Source organism: Tachysurus fulvidraco, chromosome 5 (assembly GCF_022655615.1).
Source record: "Tachysurus fulvidraco isolate hzauxx_2018 chromosome 5, HZAU_PFXX_2.0, whole genome shotgun sequence".
Classification (NCBI taxonomy): Eukaryota; Metazoa; Chordata; class Actinopteri; order Siluriformes; family Bagridae; genus Tachysurus; species Tachysurus fulvidraco.
The window spans coordinates 4,603,558-4,629,973 of NC_062522.1; the positions used below are offsets into that span (position 1 = coordinate 4,603,558).

General features: G+C 41.1%; 2 protein-coding genes and 2 non-coding genes across 8 annotated transcripts in view; 1 reads left to right on the forward strand and 3 right to left on the reverse strand.

Moving 5' to 3' along the window:
- Positions 1 to 1,158, reverse strand: part of slc4a8 (solute carrier family 4 member 8) — a 34,056-nt gene extending 32,898 nt beyond the window's left edge. For all 3 annotated transcript variants that reach the window (XM_047813310.1, XM_047813308.1, XM_047813307.1), the window contains exon 1: positions 1,020 to 1,158. In XM_047813310.1, coding sequence (XP_047669266.1) covers positions 1,020 to 1,064 — 45 coding nt within the window. In that variant the 5' untranslated portion in view covers positions 1,065 to 1,158. The remainder of the gene's footprint in view (positions 1 to 1,019) is intronic.
- A 143-nt stretch (positions 1,159 to 1,301) lies between these two features.
- ttll3 (tubulin tyrosine ligase-like family, member 3) lies at positions 1,302 to 16,096 on the forward strand. Of its 3 annotated transcripts, XM_027143353.2 has the most exons (14): positions 1,302 to 1,436; positions 5,351 to 5,542; positions 6,554 to 6,610; positions 6,937 to 7,040; positions 7,677 to 7,842; positions 8,465 to 8,526; positions 9,844 to 9,972; positions 10,075 to 10,189; positions 10,268 to 10,381; positions 11,648 to 11,837; positions 12,215 to 12,363; positions 12,741 to 12,984; positions 13,619 to 14,054; positions 14,204 to 16,096. In XM_027143353.2, the coding sequence occupies exons 2-14, from the start codon at positions 5,365 to 5,367 to the stop codon at positions 14,876 to 14,878; spliced, it is 2,619 nt and encodes an 872-aa protein (XP_026999154.1). In that variant the 5' UTR covers positions 1,302 to 1,436; positions 5,351 to 5,364; the 3' UTR covers positions 14,879 to 16,096. The 3 variants fall into 3 exon arrangements, with proteins under 3 accessions (XP_026999154.1, XP_026999153.1, XP_047669267.1); XM_027143352.2 differs by lacking the exon at positions 1,302 to 1,436 and having other exon boundaries at positions 4,768 to 5,542; XM_047813311.1 differs by lacking the exons at positions 1,302 to 1,436; positions 5,351 to 5,542; positions 6,554 to 6,610; positions 6,937 to 7,040; positions 7,677 to 7,842 and adding an exon at positions 8,199 to 8,254.
- Positions 16,097 to 25,823: 9,727 nt separating this feature from the next.
- trnal-aag lies at positions 25,824 to 25,905 on the reverse strand. The gene has a single exon. It is a non-coding gene; the product is annotated as a tRNA-Leu (tRNA).
- A 105-nt stretch (positions 25,906 to 26,010) lies between these two features.
- trnas-gcu lies at positions 26,011 to 26,092 on the reverse strand. Its single transcript has one exon. It is a non-coding gene; the product is annotated as a tRNA-Ser (tRNA).
- Between the last annotated feature and the right edge of the window lie 324 nt (positions 26,093 to 26,416).

Genomic DNA, 26,416 nt, shown 5'->3' on the forward strand with positions numbered 1-26,416 from the left:
AACATTCACTGCTGTTTATTTAGATATACCTGTATAATGAGTGTTCTTTAGTGTAGCTGTGATCTGAAATTAAAACAGGATATATCATGTAGTATACAGAATTCCTGCGTTTCCGGGACGCCTTGTTAACCCACATGAACACGTTTAGAGCAGCGTTCAAAATGTTCAGCATCGCTTCAAGGTCATCTGAGGTGAACTGACCCGCACACACAAACCTGTTAAATCATCTCCAAATCCTTGCATCTTTTCAATGAGCCAAATTACACGATTAAAAACACGTACACGTGATGTTCAGCATCCTGTCTCTGTTGCTTAGAAACGCCTTTTCTTAGACCGAAATGACACAAATACATGCCCTTGTCATTCACGTGCTCTCTAACGAATTCATGTTAATGCAGGAGAGATGCGCGCGCATCCTACAGCACACACGTGCGCTCATAAAAACAACAGCATTGCGTGTGTGTGTGTGTGTGTGTGTGTGTGTGTGTGTGTGTGCGCGCGCGCCCGCTCGCGCGTATGTGTGTTTTAATTATTCGTACCATTAACCAGCCTAATAAAAACGACACAATTGCCACAAGCCATTTATTCCTGGAATAAATCTGTGTTTATTAATGAGACATGAAATCTGTCATCAGCTCTGGGATAAAATGCGGATAGGAGGAGAGACAGGACCCGCGCGCACTGGCGTATTGATCCGTTCCGCGCGCGCTACAGAAGCGCCCGGATGTGCAGATGTGATGCTTGCTTTCATTTCTGCAGTGTTATGCATCTGTGGATGCATATTGTTTTATTTTATAACCAACACTTCCATGTGGGATGAATATAACCATGCACACACTCACACTCACACACACACACACACACACACACACACACACACACACACACACACACACACAAACAAACACACGCACACTTACTTCTCCATCAGGATTTAAATAACATCTGTATGGTAAGTGTCCCATTCTCAAAGAATCAGGAAGTCACTGATATAAAGAAAAGACAGCGTGTGTGCGTACCTGGTAGCTCAGCATGCTCTCCTGGTCGCTGTTTTCTGCAGGCATTTTAAATTCCAGAGGCGAGGCAGCTCTAGGAGATGGGATGCAGCTCTAGGAGACGGGATGCAGCACCGAAAGTCTTCCTGTCAGTTTTCTGGGTACAAGAGCCGCTTATCCGGGACAGCCATCGTGGAAACAAATAAAAAAAAAACTACCGAAGCTGTAAGGATCAGTTTTATGATGATAACGATAATAACACGAAGGTGTTTATCCCTGCACTCTGAGCGTCGTTTCTGGCTCCGGAGGCAGCGCGCGCTCACATCCCTGCGATCCGCTTGGCAAGAGTTAGCGACGTGTGACGTCATTAATTCTACCCAGCGAATCACGTTGTTCAAACTAAATGACTGTGACGTAAGCGGTCAAGACAAGACACTACAGGTAATAAAGCTAATGACATAATTAAAAGGTACGAGGTCTTTAATGCGCTTATGTCATTAGCACGGAAATTTAGTTCAGCCCATTTTGTATATTTGCTAATTCAATACCAGCAATAATAAGATTGGTAAATATTTAAGAACATGTGATGATTCTCTGTAGCTTACATGTGTAAACTAACGGCAAATTTTCTGTTGCACATTTATTAAAACCTTACAATTTTACCGACGTTATACAGTCTGCAAAATAAATGTTGAAACGCATTTGGATGCTCAGTGCAGGTCTCATGTCAGTGCGGGTCTTATGTCAGTGCAGGTCTCATAGTGCACGTCTCATGTCAGTGCTGGTCTCATGTCAGTGCTGGTCTCATGTCAGTGCTGGTCTCATGTCAGTGCTGGTCTCATGTCAGTGCTGGTCTCATGTCAGTGCAGGTCTCATGTCAGTGCTGTTCTCATGTCAGTGCTGGTCTCATGTCAGTGCTGGTCTCATGTCAGTGCAGGTCTCATGTCAGTGCTGGTCTCATGTCAGTGCAGGTCTCATGTCAGTGCGGGTCTTATGTCAGTGCACGTCTCATAGTGCACGTCTCATGTCAGTGCTGGTCTCATGTCAGTGCTGGTCTCATGTCAGTGCTGGTCTCATGTCAGTGCAGGTCTCATAGTGCACGTCTCATGTCAGTGCTGGTCTCATGTCAGTGCTGGTCTCATGTCAGTGCGGGTCTCATGTCAGTGCGGGTCTTATGTCAGTGCAGGTCTCATAGTGCACGTCTCATGTCAGTGCAGGTCTCATAGTGCACGTCTCATGTCAGTGCAGGTCTCATAGTACACGTCTCATGTCAGTGCTGGTCCCATGTCAGTGCTGGTCTCATGTCAGTGCTGGTCTCATGTCAGTGCTGGTCTCATGTCAGTGCTGGTCTCATGTCAGTGCAGGTCTCATGTCAGTGCGGGTCTCATGTCAGTGCAGGTCTCATGTCAGTGCGGGTCTTATGTCAGTGCAGGTCTCATAGTGCACGTCTCATGTCAGTGCTGGTCTCATGTCAGTGCTGGTCTCATGTCAGTGCAGGTCTCATGTCAGTGCAGGTCTCATAGTGCAGGTCTCATGTCAGTGCAGGTCTCATAGTGCACGTCTAATGTCAGTGCAGGTCTCATGTCAGTGCAGGTCTCATGTCAGTGCAGGACTCATAGTGCAGGTCTCATGTCAGTGCAGGCCTCATGTCAGTGCACGTCTAATGTCAGTGCAGGTCTCATGTCAGTGCAGGTCTCATGTCAGTGCAGGACTCATAGTGCAGGTCTCATGTCAGTGCAGGTCTCATAGTGCAGGTCTCATGTCAGTGCAGGTCTCATGTCAGTGCAGGTCTCATAGTGCACGTCTCATGTCAGTGCAGGTCTCATAGTGCACGTCTCATGTCAGTGCAGGTCTCACGTCAGTGCCGGTCTTATGTCAGTGCAGGTCTCATGTCAGTGCAGGTCTCATAGTGCACGTCTCATGTCAGTGCAGGTCTCATAGTGCACGTCTAATGTCAGTGCAGGTCTCATGTCAGTGCGGGTCTCATGTCAGTGCAGGTCTCATGTCAGTGCAGGTCTCATGTCAGTGCAGGTCTCATGTCAGTGCGGGTCTCATAGTGCACGTCTAATGTCAGTGCAGGTCTCATGTCAGTGCGGGTCTCATGTCAGTGCAGGTCTCATGTCAGTGCAGGTCTCATGTCAGTGCAGGTCTCATAGTGCACGTCTAATGTCAGTGCAGGTCTCATGTCAGTGCGGGTCTCATGTCAGTGCAGGTCGCATGTCAGTGCAGGTCTCATGTCAGTGCAGGTCTCATGTCTGTGCACATCTCATGTCAATGCAGGTCTCATAGTGCGGGTCTCATGTCAGTGCGGGTTTTATGTCAGTGAAGGTCTCATGTCAGTGCACGTCTCATGTCAGTGCGGGTCTCATGTCAGTGCGGGTCTCATGTCAGTGCGGGACACATGTCAGTGCACGTCTCATGCCAGTGCGGGACACATGTCAGTGCACGTCTCATGTCAGTGCGAGTCTCATGTCAGTGTGGGTCTCATGTCAGTGAAAGTCTCATGTCAGTGCGGGTCTCATGTCAGTGCGGGTCTCATGTCAGTGCGGGTCTCATGTCAGTGCGGGTCTCATGTCAGTGCACGTCTCATGTCAGTGCGGGTCTCATGTCAGTGCACGTCTCATGTCAGTGCGGGTCTCATGTCAGTGCACGTCTCATGTCAGTGCGGGTCTCATGTCAGTGCACGTCTCATGTCAGTGCAGGTCTCACGTCAGTGCAGGTCTCACGTCAGTGCAGGTCTCACGTCAGTGCAGGTCTCATGTCACTGCACATCTCATAGTGCACATCTCATGTCAGTGCAGGTATCATGTTAGTGCAGGTCTCATTTTAGTGCAGGTCTCATGTTTACACACAGAGGACAGGATTTGAATAGGAAAATGGGCAGGTCTAGGTATTTGTGTATGTGTGTGAGCTTTCAGAGGTAATAAACCAACCTTCAGTGATTTGTATACAGGTTTCTGCTCTGAATCATTGTTTCATTGCAGTGTTTCATTATTGTGTGTACAATAGTAGTCGAGTTTTATAGAAATGATGTCTGTCTTATGTTTATCTATTCGTTCTAAATTAAACCAAGTTTAATTCCGGATGCTCTTGTGTTAGTTAGCGTTATTGAACTTTGAACATTGAACAATGTAAACTGAACATATGTACTCTAGTTATTAGGAATTGTCAGTAAAACTTCAGTGAAAATCAGTGATCAACTTTTAAAACTCACCGTTACTCACTGGCGCCATCTAGTGTAAACTTGACAGATTTTTGTGTTACTTACAGATTTATGTATTTCATTTAATCGGAGATAAATGCTTTCTAAGAATGTCAGAAACGGAAAAAAGTAAATATACATTATGTTATGCTATTTTTTTTATTGTATTTTAATTTTAGAAATTGTACCTCTTCTGTCTATAAATATTAAATATGCACTGTTTGTGTAACATTTAAAATATTAGGCATACTGAAAAAAAAATTATTAGTGCAGTAAGTCAACACAGGTTTAATAGGACCACTGGACATTTAATCTATATTTAAAAACATTTTATTCTGAGTACAGAAGAGACACTAAAATTTTGTTTTTGAGGAACGAATGGATTTTTAATGTCATTACAAACAACAAAAATATTCTTAATGTGTCCTGTACATGGATTTATAAACAAACAGGTATATAGAATAAATCACAAAACAACCATAATATCTCTATTTTATATTGTTGATAGTATTTTATGCAAACTTTTTCTTTTCCCTTTTTTTTCTGACGTATTTGATATTTACATTTGTCCCTAATTTGGTGAAGGATTCAAATCATTATAAAGTACTGAATGAAACGAATCAAATCACTAAAAGAATCACTTTACAATCCGAAACTATAGCATACTATATATAGCATAGAATAACGACTTTATATTAGTGTAAACGGTATAAGAAAAGAAGAGAAAAAATACAAATGTGTAATATGGCTCTAAGCCATAAAGTAAATGATTCAAATCTTTACAGCGAAGTGACTCGATTGGATCAAATCGGTATTCAGAAATACGAGGATTTAATCCGAAATGACTCAAAGTTCCAGATTTATCTTGAACTAACTTTTACACGCTTTAAAAAAAATTAAACATACAAAGTGCGATTATGTCCTATAAACTTAAAAGAATCATTACGAAAATGATTCAAATTCCTTTGGTGTGAATCATGAATCAAATAACATGAATCAGTAGAGGCTGAATGCTACAATGCGACTCATTTTTTAACAACTGAGATTTTAACAATGAAGATTTTGTATTGTAACATATACATATAAAATAGTAAATATACATATAAAATAGACAGCCGATTCACATGTACTGTTGTTTCCTCACTGATGAAAGAAACCAGAAATAGTATGTCGAGTCATTTTTGCGACGCTTCAACGAGTGGCGTCCCCGTTGCCATGGGAAGCCGTTGCCATGGAAACTCTCGACAACCTAGCGCGAGCCATGGAGCAGATATGGGTGTAGATGCGGATCCCGAAGTGAGAAGATCATTGTGCCGAAAACCAGAAGAGGAGCCGGGAATGAAGCGTGAGTACGATGTTTCTTTCTGTTAAACAGTTTACAGGAAACAGGTGATATTTTATAAGAAGGACCATCAAACGCCTGCTTGTTAGATCTGAGCAGTCAGTGGAACAGCTGAGATGTTTTGTCTTGCAGATTCAGGCAAAATCTCACCAGTGCTTTTTGCATTGAATGATTTCTGGTGTGGAGTTGCATGCTGCAGACATGTCGTGTCTCATTCCCCTGTTCCACACTGAACCCCATTCACACCTGTACCTGTGATTGGATGTCAGCTGAGACAGGAATGTCTCAGGTGCCATCCAGTCACAGGTAACAGGTGTGAATGGGGTTCAGGTGTGTTTTGGAAACTTACTGTCATCTCATCACTCAAACCAAACCTCTTCACTAAGCACAAATTTTTTATTCTCCAAAGGAAAAAAAATAAAGAAAATTAAACTACTTCTCATAGCTTACAGATATTATGCTCTGAATAAGGGGTTCTGATGAATGTATATGTAAACCACTTTGGAAGGAGATCAGACATGACCACATATTATTTGTAGTAGATCTTTATATGTTTGTCGAATTCAGAGACTAGTCATGCAATCTCTGCTCAGACTTTGACCCAAGGAGCAGCCATGTTTTTTCTAGCCGTGGCAAGTCTGGTTAATAAAAATAATTATCCAAATATCTGACTGCTTACCTACATCGAGATGAAAGTAAAAACCTCTGGTTTACTTGATTGGTCCATACATTATACATGTCTGTCAATCCATCCGTCTTTCCATTGCCTGTTCGTCTGTTTGTCCATCCATCCATTCATCCATTCATCCATCCATTCATTCATCCATCCATCCATCCATCCATCCATTCATCCATCCATCCATCCATCCATCCATCCATCCATTCTCTGCACTATATATCCTGCTGGGTCTGGAGTTTATCCCAGCAGACTAAGACCATAAGGCAGAGTACATTCAGGATGCCAGTCTACCACAGAGCATTAGTTTGTACTCTGACACACTGATGTTTCTACAGAACTGAAGACTGATGCGGACGACCCTGAGCACTCGAGCATGCATCAACATACACCAGGTGATGTACCTGCACATATACATACACACATTTTTTAAATGCGCAAATCTGTGTGTGTAGTGTGTGTATGCATGTGTGCTTGTATCACCTGGTGTATGCTGATGCATGCTCGAGTGTGTGCCTGTGTGTATGTATGTATGTATGTGCACGTGCGTGTGTGTGTGTGTGTGTGCGCATGTACATATGTATGTAAGTACGTATGTATTTTATGTATGTATGTATGTATGTATGTATGTTGTAAATATGTGTGTGTGTGTGTGTGTGTGTGTGTGTGTGTGTGTGTGTGTGTGTGTGTGTGTGTGTGTGTGTGTGTGTGTGTGAAATAGGGTCCCCTCTGCAGGCCAGGGTTCGGGGCAGTCGTGTGAGTTTCCCTGTGATACACATTGACAGACTGAGAGCAGCCAAAGCTCTAGTGAACAAGGCTGTAAAGGTCAGTGCCTTATAATTAGATCCTTCCTGTCAAATGCCTGCTCTCTGGAACAGCTTTTGTTTAATGCTAAACTGTGTTGTGTCCTGGAATCTGATTAGTCAGAATATGTTGCATATTTACAGCAGATTTAATTGAGTAATATTAATGAGCTCAGCTGAATTCATTATCGTTTCTATAGTAACAGCTCAGTCATAGGAAAGAGGATTTTGAACACTCCATTTAAACTGATTAATTATTGATATAATGAGATTTCCTGTCAGGAGATGTTTATTTTGGAAAGAGTCTCCAGTGTCAGAGCTTTGTAACGAACATTTACAGCATTTGGCAGACAGCCTTTATGCTTTGCAGTGTCTCGTTAGCATTACTGCATTTTTTTTATATAAAAAAGAGAGGCAAAAGAACATAGAGACAGTAAGCATCACACCAGCTATCATAAGGTTGTGGATTAGTTATCTAAAGCAGCACACCTGTAATATTTAGTGAATTGCATTCTAACTTCCTGTTCCTGCTTGTCTATGATTAATCCATATAGATCAGCCTTATAAAATATAAGAAAAATGACAGATAAAAAGATAAACAGCTTGTTATGACATGTGATGAGACTGTAAAGTGTTGTGCTTCATTATACTTCTGCAGGAAAAGAAGGTGTTCTCGATTGAGGGGCCGTACCCTGTGATTCGTGCAGCTCTCAGGGCCAGAGGCTGGGTGGAACGGCGGCTGCCTCGCCAATGCACGCAAGCTCATCGCCATGGTGACCATGATGCTGAGGTCACAGATGAGACTGATAGCAGCCACGATGAAGGTAACAGATTGGTCAGTTAGACAGATAAATCTGTAACTGTGTATGTATGTATGTATAAAGTGTATGTGTTGTAATGTTATGCAGTGTTCAGGATTCATTCATTCATTCATTTTCTACCGCTTATCCGAACTTCTCGGGTCACGGGGAGCCTGTGCCTATCTCAGGCGTTATCGGGCATCGAGGCAGGATACACCCTGGACAGAGTGCCAACCCATCACAGGGCACACACACACACTCTCACACACTCACACACTACGGACAATTTTTCAGAGATGCCAATCAACCTACTATGCATGTTTTTGGACCGGGGGAGGAAACCGGAGTACCCGGAGGAAACCCCCGAGGCACGGGGAGAACATGCAAACTCCACACACACAAGACGGAGGCAGGAATCGAACCCCCAGCCCTGGAGGTGTGAGGCATAACATGCTAACCACTAAGCCACTGTGCCCCCCTAGTGCTCAGGATGAATTTTGTAATTAATTCATGACTCTTTGTAATGAGGCTTTAAGTCTGCAAACTTGACACCACACAGTTCAGCTAAGCTATCACAGATGCAGATCAGTCTTAGCCCTCCCTGAAGAGAAAATGTAATCGCTGTGTCTTCCTTATCTTTGTGCAGGTACAGACCGGGGACAGGACAGAGACAAGGAGGACGATGCTGATGACATGTACAAGCTCATGGTGAGCTGTGGAGGATTTATTAATTAGAATCAGAATCAGAATCAGAATAGAGAGCCATACTGCCAAGTATGCTTGTGCATACAAGGAATTTGTTTTAGTCTCATATGCTTCCAGTACACAAAGACAACAACACCACACAGACAATAAAAATAAGATGAGAATAAAAAGATACACACATATAAATGTAAATAGACAAAAAAGTTAAAAATAAAGTGTATGTACAGTTGATCTATAGATGATAGAATGTTAGATAGAATGGAAGCTTTTTTTTTTTCATTTTTGTAAGATTCTTGCACATTATTATTGCAAAATGGTGGGAACATTTAACTGTTCATGAGGTAGGTTGCCTGGGGGAAGAAACTGTTCTTGTGCCTGGTTGTGCTGATATTTGGGGCTCTGTATCACTGGCCAGATTGTAAAAAAGCAGATGACTTGGATGTGAGGGATCCAGAGTGATTTCCTGAGCCCTTTTCCTCACTCATCACTCTGGATATACTGTATACAGTTCTTGAAGGGTGGGTAGGGGAGCACCAATAATCCATTCAGCAGTCCGAATCGTTCTCTGTAGTCTTCTGATGTCTGATTTTGTAGCTGAGCAAAACTAGACAGTTGACACCCTACTCAGAGAATTTAAGCTCTTCAAGCTTCTCTTAGTTTCTATTAAAACTATTTAAATATTTATTATTATAATAGAGTTCCTGTGTTTTTTATCCTAATCTCTGTTTAAAAAAGAAAAAAACACACCATCAAAGGTTTACACAAAGTCCTCATTTAGCATATTTTGATACACCAAGCAAGATATGTCCAGATGCAAGAAAATTCTGTGAATGTGTGCATGACATGAAAGGTAGCTAATAAATACTTAGCATTATGTTAGCTCAAACATTCACACTAGCATTTGCAAAATGCACCTAAATCTTGTTACTGAAATACTGACAAGATAATCAGGTTTAGCTGGTTGCATTAGCTTAGCTAATCAGACAGCACAAGCTTATCACTAGCATAACTATAATACACTCTTTTGGCGCATTTCTGAAAAGCTCAATCATATTCTTACGCTCCACTGTCAAATCCTGCCCTTAGCCGTTTGTTCTAAGTGAGTTCATAGTAAACAGCTTTTTTTGTATTGTGTCTGAACTAATCACACACAACACATTTGCTTGTCAGCGCAGAACTACGTTACCCAACATCCCCAGGATGTCACATTACATACAGTATCTCTTTGAGCACCTCACTAGCATTTCTATTTAAGTTCTGGTTTCTGTGTACCATGTTCTCACTCCTAGTCTGTATGTTTTCACCTCGTATCTTAAATAGTCTCGTCTAGTGAACAACGAAATGACGTATTTCTACTGGACTACGAGGAGAGACGAAGTCGACTATCTTTCTTTAAAAAAAGACCAGATGACGAATCACTATGCAAAAACGGGATCCTTCACCACCAAGGTTTCTCTCCAGCTTTTTTTCTAGGAATACAGTTGTCAATTTCTACATCTCATCCAGATACGCTGTTTACGTCATCAGTCGCATTCTGTTTCTCTGCCTCAGGTGGGCTTGTGCATGAGTTTGAGGAATCTGCAGTGGTTCGACTCGACGGATCCCGACACATTCTTTCCACGCTGCTACAGACTGGGAGCTGAAGACGAAAAGCAAGCATTCACTGGTCAGCATCACTGTGAATGCACATGCTGTTATTATTAGAAGATTGGTAATCCTTTAAACATTGTCTCACCCCCTGCAGATGACTATAGACGTACTGCATGCACAAGTCTGCTCCAGTATGTTGTAGAGAGAGCTGGAGGGGGAGTGGAGAATGACAGAACAAGTGAAATTTATCAAGATATACAGCCTCAGGGTAAGAAACGTTACCCTGAAACGTTACACACTTACAAATCGGCAAATACGCAACACAATTCATTTTAATTATACAGCATTTTCAATAATACAAAAATCCACAAGCCAGAAAATTTTATTGGCTCCTGTTGTATTGTGTCCATGGTGATGATTGAACATCTTTGTCATGTCTCACTCCAGAGTGGTATTAATATGAAGCTCATATGAAAGTAGACATTGAGGATTTTAAGAATTTGGAGAGTTTTGTCACTATTTCACAGATGTGAAAAATCTTCAATGTAAATGATAATATCAAACCCATTTCTGAGATGCAAGTGCAAATTAAGGATTTTGTATGGTAAAATGTGGTTGTAATATTATGTGAAGTTTCACACACAACCAATGTATGTATTACTGTTTACTACTGACAGAATGAATAATGACTTCACAGCTGCTATTTCAGGCACCAATATCTGTGCCTCTAGTCTCACTGGCTAATTTAAGAATCTGCAAATTAGGAATTAATGTCCGGAACCAAATAACATGGGTTTTTACATTAGGAGAGAAACCAAACCACCTTCATCAGAGCAATTCACTTCTAATTTGCAGAAAGGAAAACTTTTCCATGTTATTTTCCTTCTCGTCACGTCCTTGTCGTATCCTAAAGAACTCCAATCCCATTCCATATCCAAATAGTTTCCCCCTGGAATCCTGGGTTGTGTAGTTAGAGGTTTCACACTGCTCCTACTTTCCCATAATCTGTGAAAATTGTTTCACACTTTACATTCCTAAACCCTGCTGCAACCTTCTTCTTGTTTGCATATTTGCACATCAACACTCCTGATTGGATAAATCCAGCGTGTATCTACTTTATAATGTCTCGTCTCACACTTTCACCTCAATTACGAATAAAGTTCAGGTCTCTTTCATACCTTTATAATTTTTTTTTTTGATAATTTCTCAGCGTGACCTATTTTCCCCTCGCTACCCCACTCACTTTCGGGATGTTCAGTGTTTTGTCTCCTGACTCTATCTATAGAATCGTTTTTACATGTTTAAGTGTCTCTGGTTTACACCTGATGTGAGACACAGAGCTCTGTTCAGGTTCTGAATGTGTTTCTGTTGCTAAACAACAAGCCATAACATTCTAACAGCATTGTTTCACATTGTACACGTTTATAACATGGATTTAACAGTGTGTAAAAGCCGTGCTGATCCTGCTTCCGAGCAGAGTTTCATAACTCCAAGGAAAAAAGCCGGGGTTGATTGTCTTCATCCCTGTGTGCAGGTCTTGATACGCATAAACCACAATCTAAGCAGAGGATTGGAGTTGGATTGATCAAGACGGCACTGCGTGTGTGTCAGGAATATCTAAACAACTTGGAACACTGTGACATAGACATCTCACTGGAAACCCCACCCACTCTCTCAGAGCAGCAGTGGACAAACTTTCTCCACAGCTACTACCTGGTCATTCAGTAAGTACATTACAGTCAATATTATTACAAAACTACCGTAATCACGAGTTTAGTGTGAGAAATGCATTGTTGTGTGTATGATATCAGACATTGACATCAGATATCAGACATCAGACCTTCAAACTGCCTGATTCCAGGATACAAATCTTTACAACACCTTTTAGTGTGATTCAAAGTAACACCAAGACTATTTGTAAATATGTTTTGGCCCTAAAACGCTGAATACAGCTTTACACTTCTTGCTCTAATATTAGCTGATGAGGTAGTTAGCGACCAACTCGTTCCTGTACACTTACATCAACTCGAGGAAGTAATAAATTGACTAAATCCAATTATTTCCTTGCTGGTGCTTCTTTCTTTTCTATTTATCTCTATAGTGATGGTGTGATATTAGAGGGATGTACGACATTTGCAAAGCGCTGTCAGTCCATGCTAGCCCGAATGCAAAAGGCCTGTTCACAGCTGGAGACTGATGGAGTCAATAACATCTGGATCATTAAACCAGGAGCTAAATCAAGAGGCAGGGGTGAGCAGAGAGAGAGAGAGAGAGAGAGAGAGAGAGAGAGAGAGAGAGAGTGTCTGTGAGTGTGTGTATGTGTGAGTGAGCATGTGTGTGCGTGTGTGTGCATGTGTGTGTCTGTCTGTGTGTGTGTGTGTGTGTGTGTGTGTGTGTGTGTGTGTGTGCGTGTGTGTGTGTGTGTGTGTGTGTGTGTGTGTTTGTGTGCAAGTTTGAATGTGTGAGTGAGTGTATGCGTTTGTGGGTTTGTATGTATGTGTGTGTCTGTTTGAATGTTTATGCACTATGTATGGTCTCCTTTCTGAGTGTGTGTGTGTGTGTGTGTGTGTGTGTGTGTGTGTGTGTGTGTGTGTGTGTGTGTGTGTGTGTGTGTGTGTGTACTGTAGGTATAGTGTGTATGAACAGGTTGGATGAGATCCTGGGTTTAGTGGACAGCGACCCGTCTCTGACTAAAGACAGTAAGTGGGTGGTGCAGAAGTATGTGGAGCGCCCCCTGCTGATCCACGGCACTAAGTTCGACCTGCGGCAGTGGTTCCTGGTGACGGACTGGAACCCGCTCACCGTATGGTTCTACCAGGAGTGTTATCTGCGGTTCTCCACCCAGCTCTACTCCACACACAGACTGGACAGGTGAGAGCAAGACACGCATGCAACATGCAGTGTACAGCGTAGGACACCAAATACTAACAACAGATGTTTTATTTTTATCCAGATTTATTTTCTTTTTGTTCTTGGCATTAATTTTTGTTTTCACTTATCCATACTTTCTTTATACAAAAAAAATTATTATTATTATTATTATTATTATTATTATTATTATTATTATTATTATTATTATTATTTAAATGAAATGAAAATATACATGATATACTGTGTAGTTTTATTTAAAACACTGCAGAAAATGTCAAACATGAAAATACCTTTAAAATTTTTATGTAATTTATTGATTACTTCCTGTTAAAAAAATATAAATGATGCAAAAAATAGAAGACAATTTAGCTTCTAGTTTGAGTGAATTATAAATATATTAACAAAACAATATATTAACAAAACTATAAACATTAGTTACCAATAAAGAACATATAAAAATTATAAATAAATCCAATTTGTTAAATTGAATTTTTTTTTCAATGGAGTGAAGTTTTTCATATATGGTAGTTTTCAAGTATGGTGGTTGTCAGTGTTATTATAGCATTTGCAGTTGATTTTGCAGGCTGCAGATGACTTGGTGCAAATATCAATGTCCTTCCTTCTTGTCTCTCAGTTCTGTCCACCTCTGCAACAACTCCATTCAGAAATATTTCCAGCCAAGTGCAGGTCGTGACCCATCGCTGCCAACAGAGAGCATGTGGTCATCTGATGAGTTCCGCTCTTGGCTCTCGGCTTCAGGACGGGGTGGCCTGTGGGAAGAGGTGGTGCTTCCAGGCATGAGAAGAGCCGTGATCCAGACGTTGTTGACGGCGCAGGACAGTGTGGAACCACGCAAGGCCAGCTTTGAGCTCTACGGGGCAGACTTTCTCCTGGGGTGTGACCTCAAACCCTGGCTGCTGGAGGTGAATGTTAGCCCCACCATGTCCTGCTCCACGGCTGTCACTGCCCGACTCTGCCCTGCCGTGCAGGAGGACACGCTGCGCGTGGTGCTTGATCGAGGCTATGGCCGCAACACAGACACCGGAGGCTTTCAGCTTATATACAAGCAGGTGAGTAGGAGGTTCTGTTATTTAATCATCAAATGCACTCATAATGTATAATGCTAAAACAGCAAGGGTTAAAATTCCCATTGAAGATCATATTCTCTATGTTCTTGAGGATCATGTTCTGAATTCTTTCACGTCTCGTTTTTCTCCAGGCATTAGTGGAGGTTCCTCCATATTTAGGTGTCCGCCTTCTAGTAGAAGGAGCTCATATCAGACGTCCGTGTTCCTCCCGAGTTAAAACAATTATCAGGTATCATTACAAATCAATACACAAATCCAGACGTGTCCCCCAATCTCACATTCGTCCTTCAAGCAAGGAGAACCAGCATGAGGAGGCACAACGGATCCGGCCACCTGTCTCCACACGGAAACTTACAGTAGAAAGAGGTTTAACTTTACAGCCTCTGCTGGAGAAAAGAGTCCTGAGGCCGGTGTTACCCTCATCCTCAGGTCCTCCTCTGAAACCTTCTGACAGTCATCATCTTCATACCTCACACATACACGCACATCGTGTACGCACAGAGCCGACACACACACATACTTACACTCACAATCATAGGACCCAAAGACACCTGCTCTCTCTGAACCGACTGGAACCTTCGCTGGAGATTATCAATCTACAACCTGGAGTCTCCTACAAGCACTTTTACCACCAGAAAACACACACAAACACACACAGTCCTCTCACACACACCAACCAGGTGTTTTACCCTCCAGGTGTTATACGCCTCCACCAGTACGTATCACTGCTCCAGCAGCAAAACTCTGAGACTTACAGAAACAAGGGACTCACAGCCCTGAGAAATCGCACAAGCCAAACAGATTGATAAAAATTTTATCCAAATATAAAGCAGTAGTAATAAATTATTCATCACTGAACTCGACAGAATGAAAATATATAACATGGTACATGTTTTTGATACTGTGACTGATTTTAATCGTGTTCATAAATTAATTTGTTTTAAATGAGGTTTAACCCCCTGATCAGCCAGAACATTAAAAACCACTGGCAAGTGAAGTTAAGAACATTGATGATCATGTTTCACCTGTCAAAAAGTAGAAAATAAGTGTAAGGTGTGTGTAAAGACCAAGAGACTCTGTTACACAGAATATGCACCACATTGTGATGACTAGATGATGTCTTTTAATTTTCTATCATCTTTCCTACAGAAAGGTCTGTATTTCTGCCCATTGATTTGTGACAATTTATCTTTGATATCAGAAAAAATATTGTCTTTTTCTTCATCCCTCACTTAACATTACTCTGCTGATACATCATATATTTGCTTGAAGAAAATAATGTTGAATGGGTGTTTTTTTTTTCAACCTTTAACTCTTTGATTAGAAAGCATTGTATATTTAATTTTGCAGGTAAATTTCTTCTTAACCATACATTGGCTAGCTAATGCAAACTGACTACAAATTATTAGCGGTCAAGCAAGTTTTCTGCATCAATCGGCAAACTTCCTTTCCCTGCTTTTTCCTTAGATCATAGAGTTTCTTCACTCTGTGAAGCCCACAGTCTGTTTCTACATTTTACTTTATTTTACTCTGAAGCGTTATAAAGCTTCATGAGTAGTGCTGCTATAGGTTTTTCATGTAAAATTTATTTTCTGCTCTTCTTTACTACTCTCTAGTGATAATGGTGTTTATGAGTGTCCTTTATATCATGTTTTTATCGTACCTTTTATCGTCCTAATCTACAGCAGTGTGAGATCTTACTGTATAGGAGTGAGGGTTTCTTACCATCTTTCCTGGAGAAATCTTACTGATTTCACTTACTTTGTCTCATGTGTGTCCTTTCTGTTCATTTTGGACAAAAAATTACCCCATTAGTTTCTGTCTGGTTTTGGGATTTTTACACTGACTGTGCACTGACTTAAATCTATCTGCTGAAGCTGTATGTACTTTCTTAAAATCACTCGCTTTTTTTACAATCAGCGTGAGAGGCTCATACCTTTTTTTTAACAATGATTTTCTAGTTCTGTAGTTAATGTTTGTTTCTACTTATTTAGTTAATATAAATATTTCTTATTTAAAATTTACTACAGTTTCCTCTTTATTTATCTCCAAGTCTAATTTTACACTGATCCCAATATGGTCTGGTTATACTTAATATTAAGTAATGTAAGCTTTAATTTTATACATATTTTTAGATTATCACTAAATATTGTGGAACATTAGTGGTTAATTGTTTAGAGAGGTATTTATAGTGGTTTCTGAAAGTTAAATTAGAAATAAAGTTAAATAACAATTAAAATAAAATAAGCATTATTAGGGTTTTAAGAACACTTGTATGACTCCATTTTGGATATAAAAGGTCACAAAATAACTTGCATGTTAAATGTCTGAACTTTCTTTTTAATGTGTAAACAAATAATTCCTTAAATGTTAATCGGCTGTATACCTATTTTTTTTTAGAGATACTGTGACATAAATGTTTCATCCAGGTATGTGTGATTAACACCTGTTCATGATTAGTTTTGGTACATCACAAAACTAGTTTTGGTACATCACACTCCGGCGCCAGGACACCGCAGGCCCTGGGTGCAGCAGCGCAGGACACGTGCCGGTCCCCGGCCGAGGACCTCTCCCCCTCCACCACCACCGGTCTTCGAGATCCCCACCCGGAACCGCTTTGCCCCCTTCGCAAGACGGACTGCGACAACGTGATCATCGGAGACCATCGTCCGCCACATCCGTGCTACGGTGGCTAAAGGTAAGGCTTGCACTCACTGCTTACCTGGTGCTCGTGTTCTTGATGTCTCTGCACAGGTACCTAGAGTCGTGAGCAGAAACACCGGAGCTGTGGTTCTTCATGTCGGCTCAAATGACACCAGCCTGAGGCAGTCGGAGATCCTGAAGAGGGACTTCAACACCCTGGTTGAGACGGTTCGCAGCACAGCGCCCACGACGAGGATCATCGTGTCTGGACCGCTTCCAACGTACCAGCGAGGAATTGAAAGGTTCAGTAGACTTTTTGCTTTAAATGAATGGTTACAGTCATGGTGTCAGGCTCAGAAACTACTCTTTATCGATAATTGGAATGTTTTCTGGGAGCGTCCTAGGCTATTCCGTGCTGACGGCCTGCACCCCAGCAGAGTTGGAGCGGAGATCCTCTCGGACCACATCTCCAGGGCGCTGAACACCTTCTGACTGGTAAACTACTCTTTAAATTTAAATCTCAATAGCCATCCTTCACCTCAGCACATTGACACAGAAAATGCACACATAGCTCACCCTATAGAAACTGTGTCTGTTCCCCGAGCAGTGAGATCCAAAAGTAAATACACGAGAAGTTCTCGAAATAATCTTACTGTAATTAGACCAGAAAAAAGCCAAAGAAACAAACAAAAACAGTTCTTAAGGTTTGGACTTCTGAACATTAGATCTCTTGCACCCAAAGCACTTATTGTAAATGAAATGATCTTAGATAATAGCCTTACTGCACTCTGCCTCACCGAAACGTGGATTAAACCAAATGAATACATCAGTCTAAATGAGTCTACACCATCAGGATATATCTATAAGCACGAGCCTCGTCTGACTGGTCATGGAGGTGGTGTCGCCACTATCCTTAGTGATTACCTCACTGTTACCCAGAGAACACAGCATAGATTTAGTTCTTTTGAAGTGCTCGTCCTTAATGTTACACTATCGCACATGCACACGAAGAAATCCCTGATGTCTCTTGCTCTAGCGACCGTGTACAGACCCCCAGGGCCCTACACAGTTTTTCTTAGAGAATTCACAGATTTTCTCTCAGACCTATTGGTTAACTTTGACAAAGCATTAATTGTAGGAGACTTTAACATTCATGTTGACGACACAAACGACGCTTTAGGACTCACATTTATGGACTTACTAAACTCACTTGGGCTCAAACAAAACATCACTAGTGCAACTCATCGACGTAACCACACATTAGATTTAATAATATCACACAGAATAGAAGTCACTGATATAGATATCATACCTCAAAGTGATGACATCACAGACCATTACCTCATAATGTACACACTACCTATAGAACAGACTAACTATGTCTCACCACGTTATCGACTCGGTAGAACCATTATTCCGACCATCAAAGACAGATTCACAAATAACCTGCCTGATCTGTCTGGACTTCTTACTGTACCCTCAAACTCAAACGACCAAGATGTAATGACTAACAGCATAGACGCTATATTCACTAGCACATTAGACACTGTTGCCCCAGTCAGATTACAGAAGGTTAGAGATAAAACACTTGCACCATGGTATAATAGTCATACTCACACCCTCAAGAGGGAGACCTGTAACCTCGAACGGAAATGGAGAAAAACTAAATTAGAGGTGTTTAGAATTGCGTATTCTAGGGCAGTATGTCCAGCTACAGACAGGCTCTAAAAGCTGCTAGGGCTGAGCACCTGAGCAAACTCATAGAAAATAACCAGAACAATCCCAGGTTTTTATTTAGCACAGTGGCTAGTTTAACAAAAAATCAGAAATCTGAACACACTATTCCATCACATTTCAGTAGTGAGGACTTTATGAGATTCTTCACTGATAAAATCGAAAGTATCAGGAACAAAATAGGTGACGCTCAACATATGAGAGCAACCAGTGACACAATCTCACCTAAGGCTTTACACAGCTTTACAAGTACAGGACAGGAAGAGTTAGATAAACTTATTACTACAGCTAAATCAACAACATGTTCACTAGACCCCATCCCAACTAAATTACTGAAAGAAGTGTTACATAAAGCTGGTGAGCCTCTTCTTAATATCATTAACTCCTCGTTATCTTTAGGTTACGTCCCGAAGTCTTTTAAGTTGGCAGTTATTAGGCCACTCATCAAAAAACCTAACTTAGATCCTAATGAACTATCAAATTACAGACCTATCTCACACCTCCCGTTTATGTCTAAAATACTTGAAAAGGTTGTGTCTGTTCAACTGAGCTCCTTCTTACAGGAGAGCAACATCCTTGAAGAGTTTCAGTCAGGTTTCAGGCCCCATCATAGCACAGAAACTGCACTTGTTAAAGTTACAAACGACTTGTTCTTAGCTTCGGACCAAGACTGTATGTCACTATTAGTTAAGGTAATTGACCTTAGTGCTGCATTCGACACTATAGACCACAACATTCTTCTAGATCGCTTACAATATTACAGGTATTCATGGTCAGGCTTTAAGTTGGTTTAGATCCTACCTGTCTGACCGATACCATTTTGTAGAATTAATTTTTTAATTTTTAATTTAATTTAATTTTAATTTTTAATTTTTTTTTGTAGAATGAGCTGCAACTTTTTATTGTTAAACTCCGATAAGACAGAAATACTACTCATAGGTCCAAAAACCAGTGCACAGAAACTCTCACAACTTAACTCCCATTTAGAGGGATGTACTGTTACTAGTAGCTCGACAGTGAAAGACCTCGGTGTTATATTAGACAGTAACTTGTCTTTTAAAAATCATATCGCCCATACTACCAAAACAGCCTTCTTGTACCTTAGAAACATTGCCAAGCTGAGAAACATCCTGTCTGTATCTGATGCTGAGAAGCTAGTTCATGCGTTCATGACCTCTAGACTGGACTATTGTAATGCATTACTAGGTGGTTGTCCTGCATCTTTAATAAATAGGTTACAGTTAGTCCAAAATGCAGCGGCCAGAGTTCTCACTAGGACAAGAAAGTATGACCATATAACCCCAATTTTATCATCTCTACACTGGCTACCTGTTAAGTTTAGAATTGACTACAAACTGCTGCTACTTACGTACAAGGCTCTTAATGGTTTAGCTCCCATGTATCTAACTAGTCTTCTAACACGTTACAATCCTTCACGCTCTCTGAGATCACAAAACTCAGGACTTCTGGTAGTTCCCAGAATATCTAAGTCTACTAAAGGTGGTAGAGCATTTTCTTATTTAGCTCCCAAACTTTGGAATAGTCTTCCTGATAGTGTTCGGGGCTCAGACACACTTTCCCAGTTTAAACATAGATTAAAAACTCATCTCTTTAGTCAGGCGTACACATAATACATCCCATAATATCATGCACCAATACATCAGACCAGCACATTTTCATGAACAGCAGATATGTTAATCCCTTTCCACTGCTTCTCTCTTTGTACCTACGTCCAAAGTCAGACGTCCACTGAGCCGAGGCCGACTCTAAGAATCCTGAGACATCTCCAGTTAGACTCTATGGTACTCAGGAGATCAGAAGTCCTTGAACCTCACACCAATACAACAGTTAACTGACTGTATATTACAATCACACCCCAGTGTCACCCAGATGGGGATGGGTTCCCCCTTGAGTCCGGTTCCTCTCAAGGTTTCTTCCTTTACCAATTTAAGGGAGTTTTTCCTTGCCACTGCTGCCTGAGTCACCTCAGACTTGCTCATAGGGGAATAAATACATACACACTGTGAACTATATACATCTAATAATAATCTAGAATTTTTATTCTGTTAATTCTTATTTCTTTTATTATTCGTTAATTCCTTTCATTAATTATGTTTACCTTCTGCTTTATGTTTATGTTCTGTAAAGCTGCTTTGAGACAATGTCTATTGTAAAAAGCGCTATACAAATAAACTTGAATTGAATTGAATTGAATAAATATTTCAAGTACTGAAGGAAAACACAACGGTTGTTTAAGTTGTCTGCATTTACATAATTTACATCATTTGGCAGTCTGAATGATGATCATTGTGGGAAAATTGTTTGCTTTTTCTGTTCTGAATATTCCTCCTTCCTTCAGGAGAACAACATATGAAGTTGAAAGTGAAAAAGTGAAAGTGGCATGACATACAGCTAAGTATGGTGACCCATACTCAGATTTCGTTCTGCATTTAACCCATCCAAAGTGCACACACACAGCAGTGAACACACACACAGTGAACACACACCCATACCAGTGGGAAGCCATTTATGCTGCGGCGCCTGGGGAGCAGTTGGGGGATTCTCCCAACTTGACTCGAACCCACAACCTTAGGGTTAAAAAAAACCCATCCAAAGTGCACACACACAGCAGTGAACACACACACAGTGAACACACACCCTTGCCAGTGGGAAGCCATTTATGCTGCAGTGCCTGGGGAGCAGTTGGGGGATTCTCCGAACTTGACTCGAACCCACAACCTTAGGGTTAAAAATCAAACTCTCTAACCATTAGGCCACGACTTCCCCCAGAGTTGTTATGTTAGATTTTGGCCCTTCAGAGATTCACAAAATTGCTCATGTGTCCAGTCAGAATCTGACTGATTTAGACATTAATTGTGAAAATATTCTATGTATTATCATATTTGTTTATCTATCAGTAAACATATCATTTCTGGGAAAGTGTAGATTTTATCACTGATCAATTAAAACGGTTATGTTACAGTCTGAGAATGTGGTCTACGGAGGAACCACCACCTCCTGTACCAAACAGTGTAAACCCAAGATGTGTAAAATGTTGGAAAAGTGAAGAATCGATATTTCTTGTCTTTGAAGAAATATTAATTATGTTGGATTGTTATTGTGGTGTTTAAAACATAGAAACTTTTCTTAAGAGAAACAAGACACTGTACCACCTCATGGCTTGTTTCTATTTGCTGGTCACTGAGATGCCCCCAGGGCTGGTGGTATGCAACCTACCCTATTGTTTGCCTGATCACAAAAAATAACAAGTGATTCAGGAAGAGCTTATATATATACTCAACATAGGGGTAATTAGTAATTAAAATGAACATTCACACATTGACCACTAGAAAGGGGGATTTCTGGTAGTAATGATTACATTTGTGTGTGTGTCTGTGTGTGTGTGCATGTGTGTCTGTCTGTGTTAGTTACAGCAGATGGAGGTTGGTGGTTTAGAAAAGCTCAGTGAATTTAAATTCTCCACAAATACATTCCTGCTTGAGGGAACGAGTGTGTATTTAAAAATTAACTCAGACCCAGTTCTAATTAACACTAGCTCTTTCTTTCTTTCTTTCTTTCTTTCTTTCTTTCTTTCTTTCTTTCTTTCTTTCTTTCTTTCTTTCTTTCTTTCACTTACACCAAAGCAATTTGCAATCACTAAACATTTTTTAGGGATAGGCCCATTTTTATGATTTATGAACATCTGGAAAACAAGTTAGTTTCTGTTCTTATTTACAGCATAAGAGCTTTATACCACAACACTGCTGACTTCTGAAATCTGATTGGTCAGAAGGTGATTGGTCTGACTGTATTGCAGAAGTAGTGGTGAAGTTTTCAATAAAGAGACGTTTATTTAATCATAAGAAGATGATGTGCTGTTAAGGGAAAATAATACAAATTATTAAAGAGATGTCACAGTCTTAGTCCTGTGGTCTCAGCTGCTCTAGTACATTACACCACCACAAGGAGTATTTGTTTCCTCTGACATCCTGCACCCAGATGTTTTATTCTCTACTGTAAACTGCTGTTTACTCACCAGTCTTTTTCCTTTCTCTTTTGAATTTAGAAAGACAAAAGCGCAACATGTTACATTACTGAGAAAAATCCTCCATCCTGAAAAAACTTAAAGCTTTCCCTCAGATTGCCACTTGGACCTTCTGAGAAGAGGGTTGTTTTTTTTTTTTTCAGAAAAGTAATTATGCTATTAAAATTAAATGCACCGCTTAAATAATTAGATTAAATATTTGGAGTGATAACCAAACAAAGGGGTAGAGAGTGTGGTGGAAATTCTATTCTACTAATCAGAGATAATGGTTCAAGTGTACTTTTCCTAAGTTGCAGAGAAGAACACAGCAGAATCCTGTGGAATATCAAACTTCTTTATTTAATACACTTGCAAGTGTGAAGTCAGTCTGTCCCAACCTAAGCCTGAACAGAGTGAGTTAGTTGGATGTTGAGGTAGTAGACTATTTATACATTGAGGTAGGCAAAAGGTTTGTGAGTATGTGTGTGTGTGTGTCTTCCACTGTACGTGACTTCCTCTTATCTTGTCGTAGCACAGGCAGTGCAACGGTCTTGTCCTTGCACAGGCAGAGCAACGGTCTTGTCCTTGTACAAGCAGTGCAACGGTCACGCTGTTTGTCTCCATTATTTCCACACACCTGCAGCCTGCAATGTTCTTGTTTCTTCTACTTAGTGTGCAACTGGAAACAGTTCAGTTCCCCTTTGTTATCCTTGCTGTTCCTAGTTTTGAATGTGTAAGTGTATTAGTACTGAATGTTCAATGTTCATTTTTGTTATTCATAACATTTTCTATTACAAGAGTGAGACAGATAGACAGGAAACAGAAAGAAAGACAAACAGAGAGAAGGAGAGAGAGAGGGCACACATATATAGGTACTGTATGAGAGAGGGCATCGCTACATAGCTCCTAAAATGTGTGTGGGGTTATGTTTTGTTTGTTTGTGTGTTTGTCTGTTTGTTTGTAAAAATGAAAACCAGATGGCTCTGCTTAATCCCTTGTTCTGAGATTTTTCATCATTTCTTTTGGCAGAAGTTTACAGTGTCTGTGTGTGTGGAGGGGGGCTTTGACAGAGGAGATGACTCTCCAGTGTCTATGGTAACAGTATTAGTGATCTTAGATTTCTGTTGCTGTATTTTTTTTTTTTTTTTGCATTGATGTTTTGAGATGTTTCTTTCAGCCTGAGAAAGCTTTCACATTCCAGGAAACAGAATTGTAAGGTGAGAGCAAATTAAGAGTAAATGGAGCTAAAATAAGCCCTCAAACATTGACACACACTGACAAGTGATGAATGACAGCCTGACATTTCTGTGTGTGTCTGTGCGAGCTTGTGGGCATAGCTTTCTCATGTGAAATCTGTCTCCAACCAGTATGGAAATACTTGTCGGTGGAAGAAAGTCTGTTGAAAAAAAAAAATGACTGTTTTGTCCCACCCCCAACCCACTGCTTCGGTGAATGGCTGTTTTGTCTTGCACCATATCCCTGCTTCGGCCAATGACTGTTTTGTCCCCCCATATCCCTGCTTTGGCCAAGGAATGTTTTGTCTTGCCCCATATCCCTGCTTCGTCGCATGACTGTTTTGTCCTGCCCCAACCTGCTGCTTCAGCTAATGTCCGAATTGTTAGGACTTGCCTTTAGGAACTGTTAGGAATTGTTTTCCAGTCCATCCATCCATATTTTGTTCACTATCGAACATTCTATGGACAAGACTCTAGAATCATGCCAATGGCGAAAGATTAAGCTTATCGTCAAACACAATGACAAATTTTTCCCCAATACTGCAATCTCTTCTGCATTCGAACCACTTCGAAACATTCTCTGCCAATGGAACAAAAAAAAAGCTTATCATGGAACACATTGATCACTTTTCACCCATCTTGTGGTAAGCAAAAGCTCAAACTTACTCTTCGGTGTTTGACCCTCTGCTGGGATTTGATTTGTTTCAATTGATGAAAATGCTAAAGGGGGCCTCAATCCGAAATCAATAAGCTTCAGCTTGGAGTCCAAAAGGCATTGTATTTTGTTCAATACAAAACATTCTATGGACAAGACTCTAGAATCATGCCAGTGGCAAAAGATTAAGCTCATTGTCAAACACAATGACCAATTTTTATCCATATTCTGGTACATAGAAGCTCAGACCTACTCCTCGGCATTCAAACCACTTTGAAACATTCTCTGCCAATGGAACAAAAAATAAGCTTATCTTGGAACACATTGACCATTTGTCACCCATCTTGTGGTAAGAAGAAGCTCAGACCGATCTCTTTGGTGTTTGACCCTCTGCTGGAATTTGATTTGTTTCAGTTGATGAACATGCTACAGGGAGCCTCAATCTGAAATCAATAAGATTCAGCTTTGGAGGCAAAAAGGCATTTTTTTTGTTCACTACCGAACATTCTATGGGCAAGACTCTAGAATCATACCAGTGCTAAAAGATTAAGCTCATCGAAAACACAGGCCACCTATGCTAAGAAAATCATGTTTTTTTTTTTTTAAATGTAGCTCTGCAGTATTCTTACTTTACCAAATGGGCTTAAGAAGTGTGTCTTTATCAGAACAACAAAGTCCAAAGCCACAGTGCATTGCAAAGTTCAATGGTGCTCCATAGCCTTATGTTGGCAGAGCTCATGTGAACTAACACGATTCATACCTCCAAGGCATGCTTGGCACTACCACTGCAAAGTCAAAGTCATATGAACAGTTACAGTTGCAGTTACACTACACAGGATCATGCTTGACAGAGGGCCAGAAAGAAGATTCACACACCAAGACCCAAAGCGCATTGCAACGTTCATTGGTGCTCCATAGCCTTATGTCGGTGGAGCTCATGTGAACTAACAAGCATCTGTGTCCAACCAGCAAGGAAATACTGCATAGTGTACTGGGGACCTGGCACAATGATGAAGAACCCTGAGACTAAGGTGCTGGCACTGATGGGTGATGACCCGGCAAAAAGGATGTATATCCCAGAGAGTGTGATGATGGAGCTGATGGGCGATGACCAAGTGGAGCAAATGACCATCCCTCAGATGAAGGTGCGTGTGCTGATGAGTGTTGACCCTGCTGATTTGAATATCCAGGACAGTTACACTACACAGGATCATGCTTGACAGCAGGCCAGAAAGAAGATTCACACACCAAGATCCAAAGCCCTTTGCAAAGTTCATTGGTGATCCATAGCCTTATGTTGGCGAGGCTCATGTGAACTAACAAGCATCTGTGTCCAACCAGCAGGGAAATACTGCATAATGTTGAGAAAGCTGTAGACCCAGGGCTAGCTTATCACGCCCACTCTAGCATGGATTGAGGGAACAGGTAGGAAACTTAATCGGTGCCTTGAAAAGGTTTGCTGGCAGGGGTGGGATTTGAACCCACGCCCCCAAAGAGACTGGAGCCTTAATCCAGCGCCTTAAACCGCTCAGCCACGCTACCTGCACTGCAGCCCAAGGCTGGATATTCACACCGCATTCTAGCACGGACCGGGGGGATACATAGTGCCTGCAACAAATGAAGGTGTTGAGGTGAAGAAGAGGTCAGCGACGAGGATGGGATTCGAACCCACGCGTGCAGAGCACAATGGATTAGCAATCCATCGCCTTAACCTCTCGGCCACCTCGTCGTGCCGAAAACGCCCCAAACCACGGTAAGAAAATCATAGTTTTTTTAAATGTAGCCCTGCAGCATACTTACTTTCCCAAATGGGCTTAAGAAGTGGGTCTTGTTCAGAACACCAAGCCACTGCAAAGTTTACTGGTGCTCCATAACTAGGATCTGTGTCCATGCAGCTGGGAAATATGGCCTGAGGCTGCAAACTCAGGGCTAGCTTATCACACACCACTCTAGGATGGACTGAGTGAAAGCGTGTGAATATCTTAGGCTCCGTACAAAGGAACCAATTGCCGAACCAGGGACCTTTATATCTTCAGTCTAACGCTCTCCCAAC

Bases quoted from the DNA above. Each gene is read 5' to 3' on its own strand.
- ttll3 (XM_027143352.2), top strand. From the start codon at position 5,344: ATGAAAGAAACCAGAAATAGTATGTCGAGTCATTTTTGCGACGCTTCA. The intron at 7,041-7,676 runs GTCAGTGCCTTA...ATACTTCTGCAG, and splicing joins TAGTGAACAAGGCTGTAAAG to GAAAAGAAGGTGTTCTCGAT. The intron at 10,190-10,267 runs GTCAGCATCACT...CACCCCCTGCAG, and splicing joins CGAAAAGCAAGCATTCACTG to ATGACTATAGACGTACTGCA.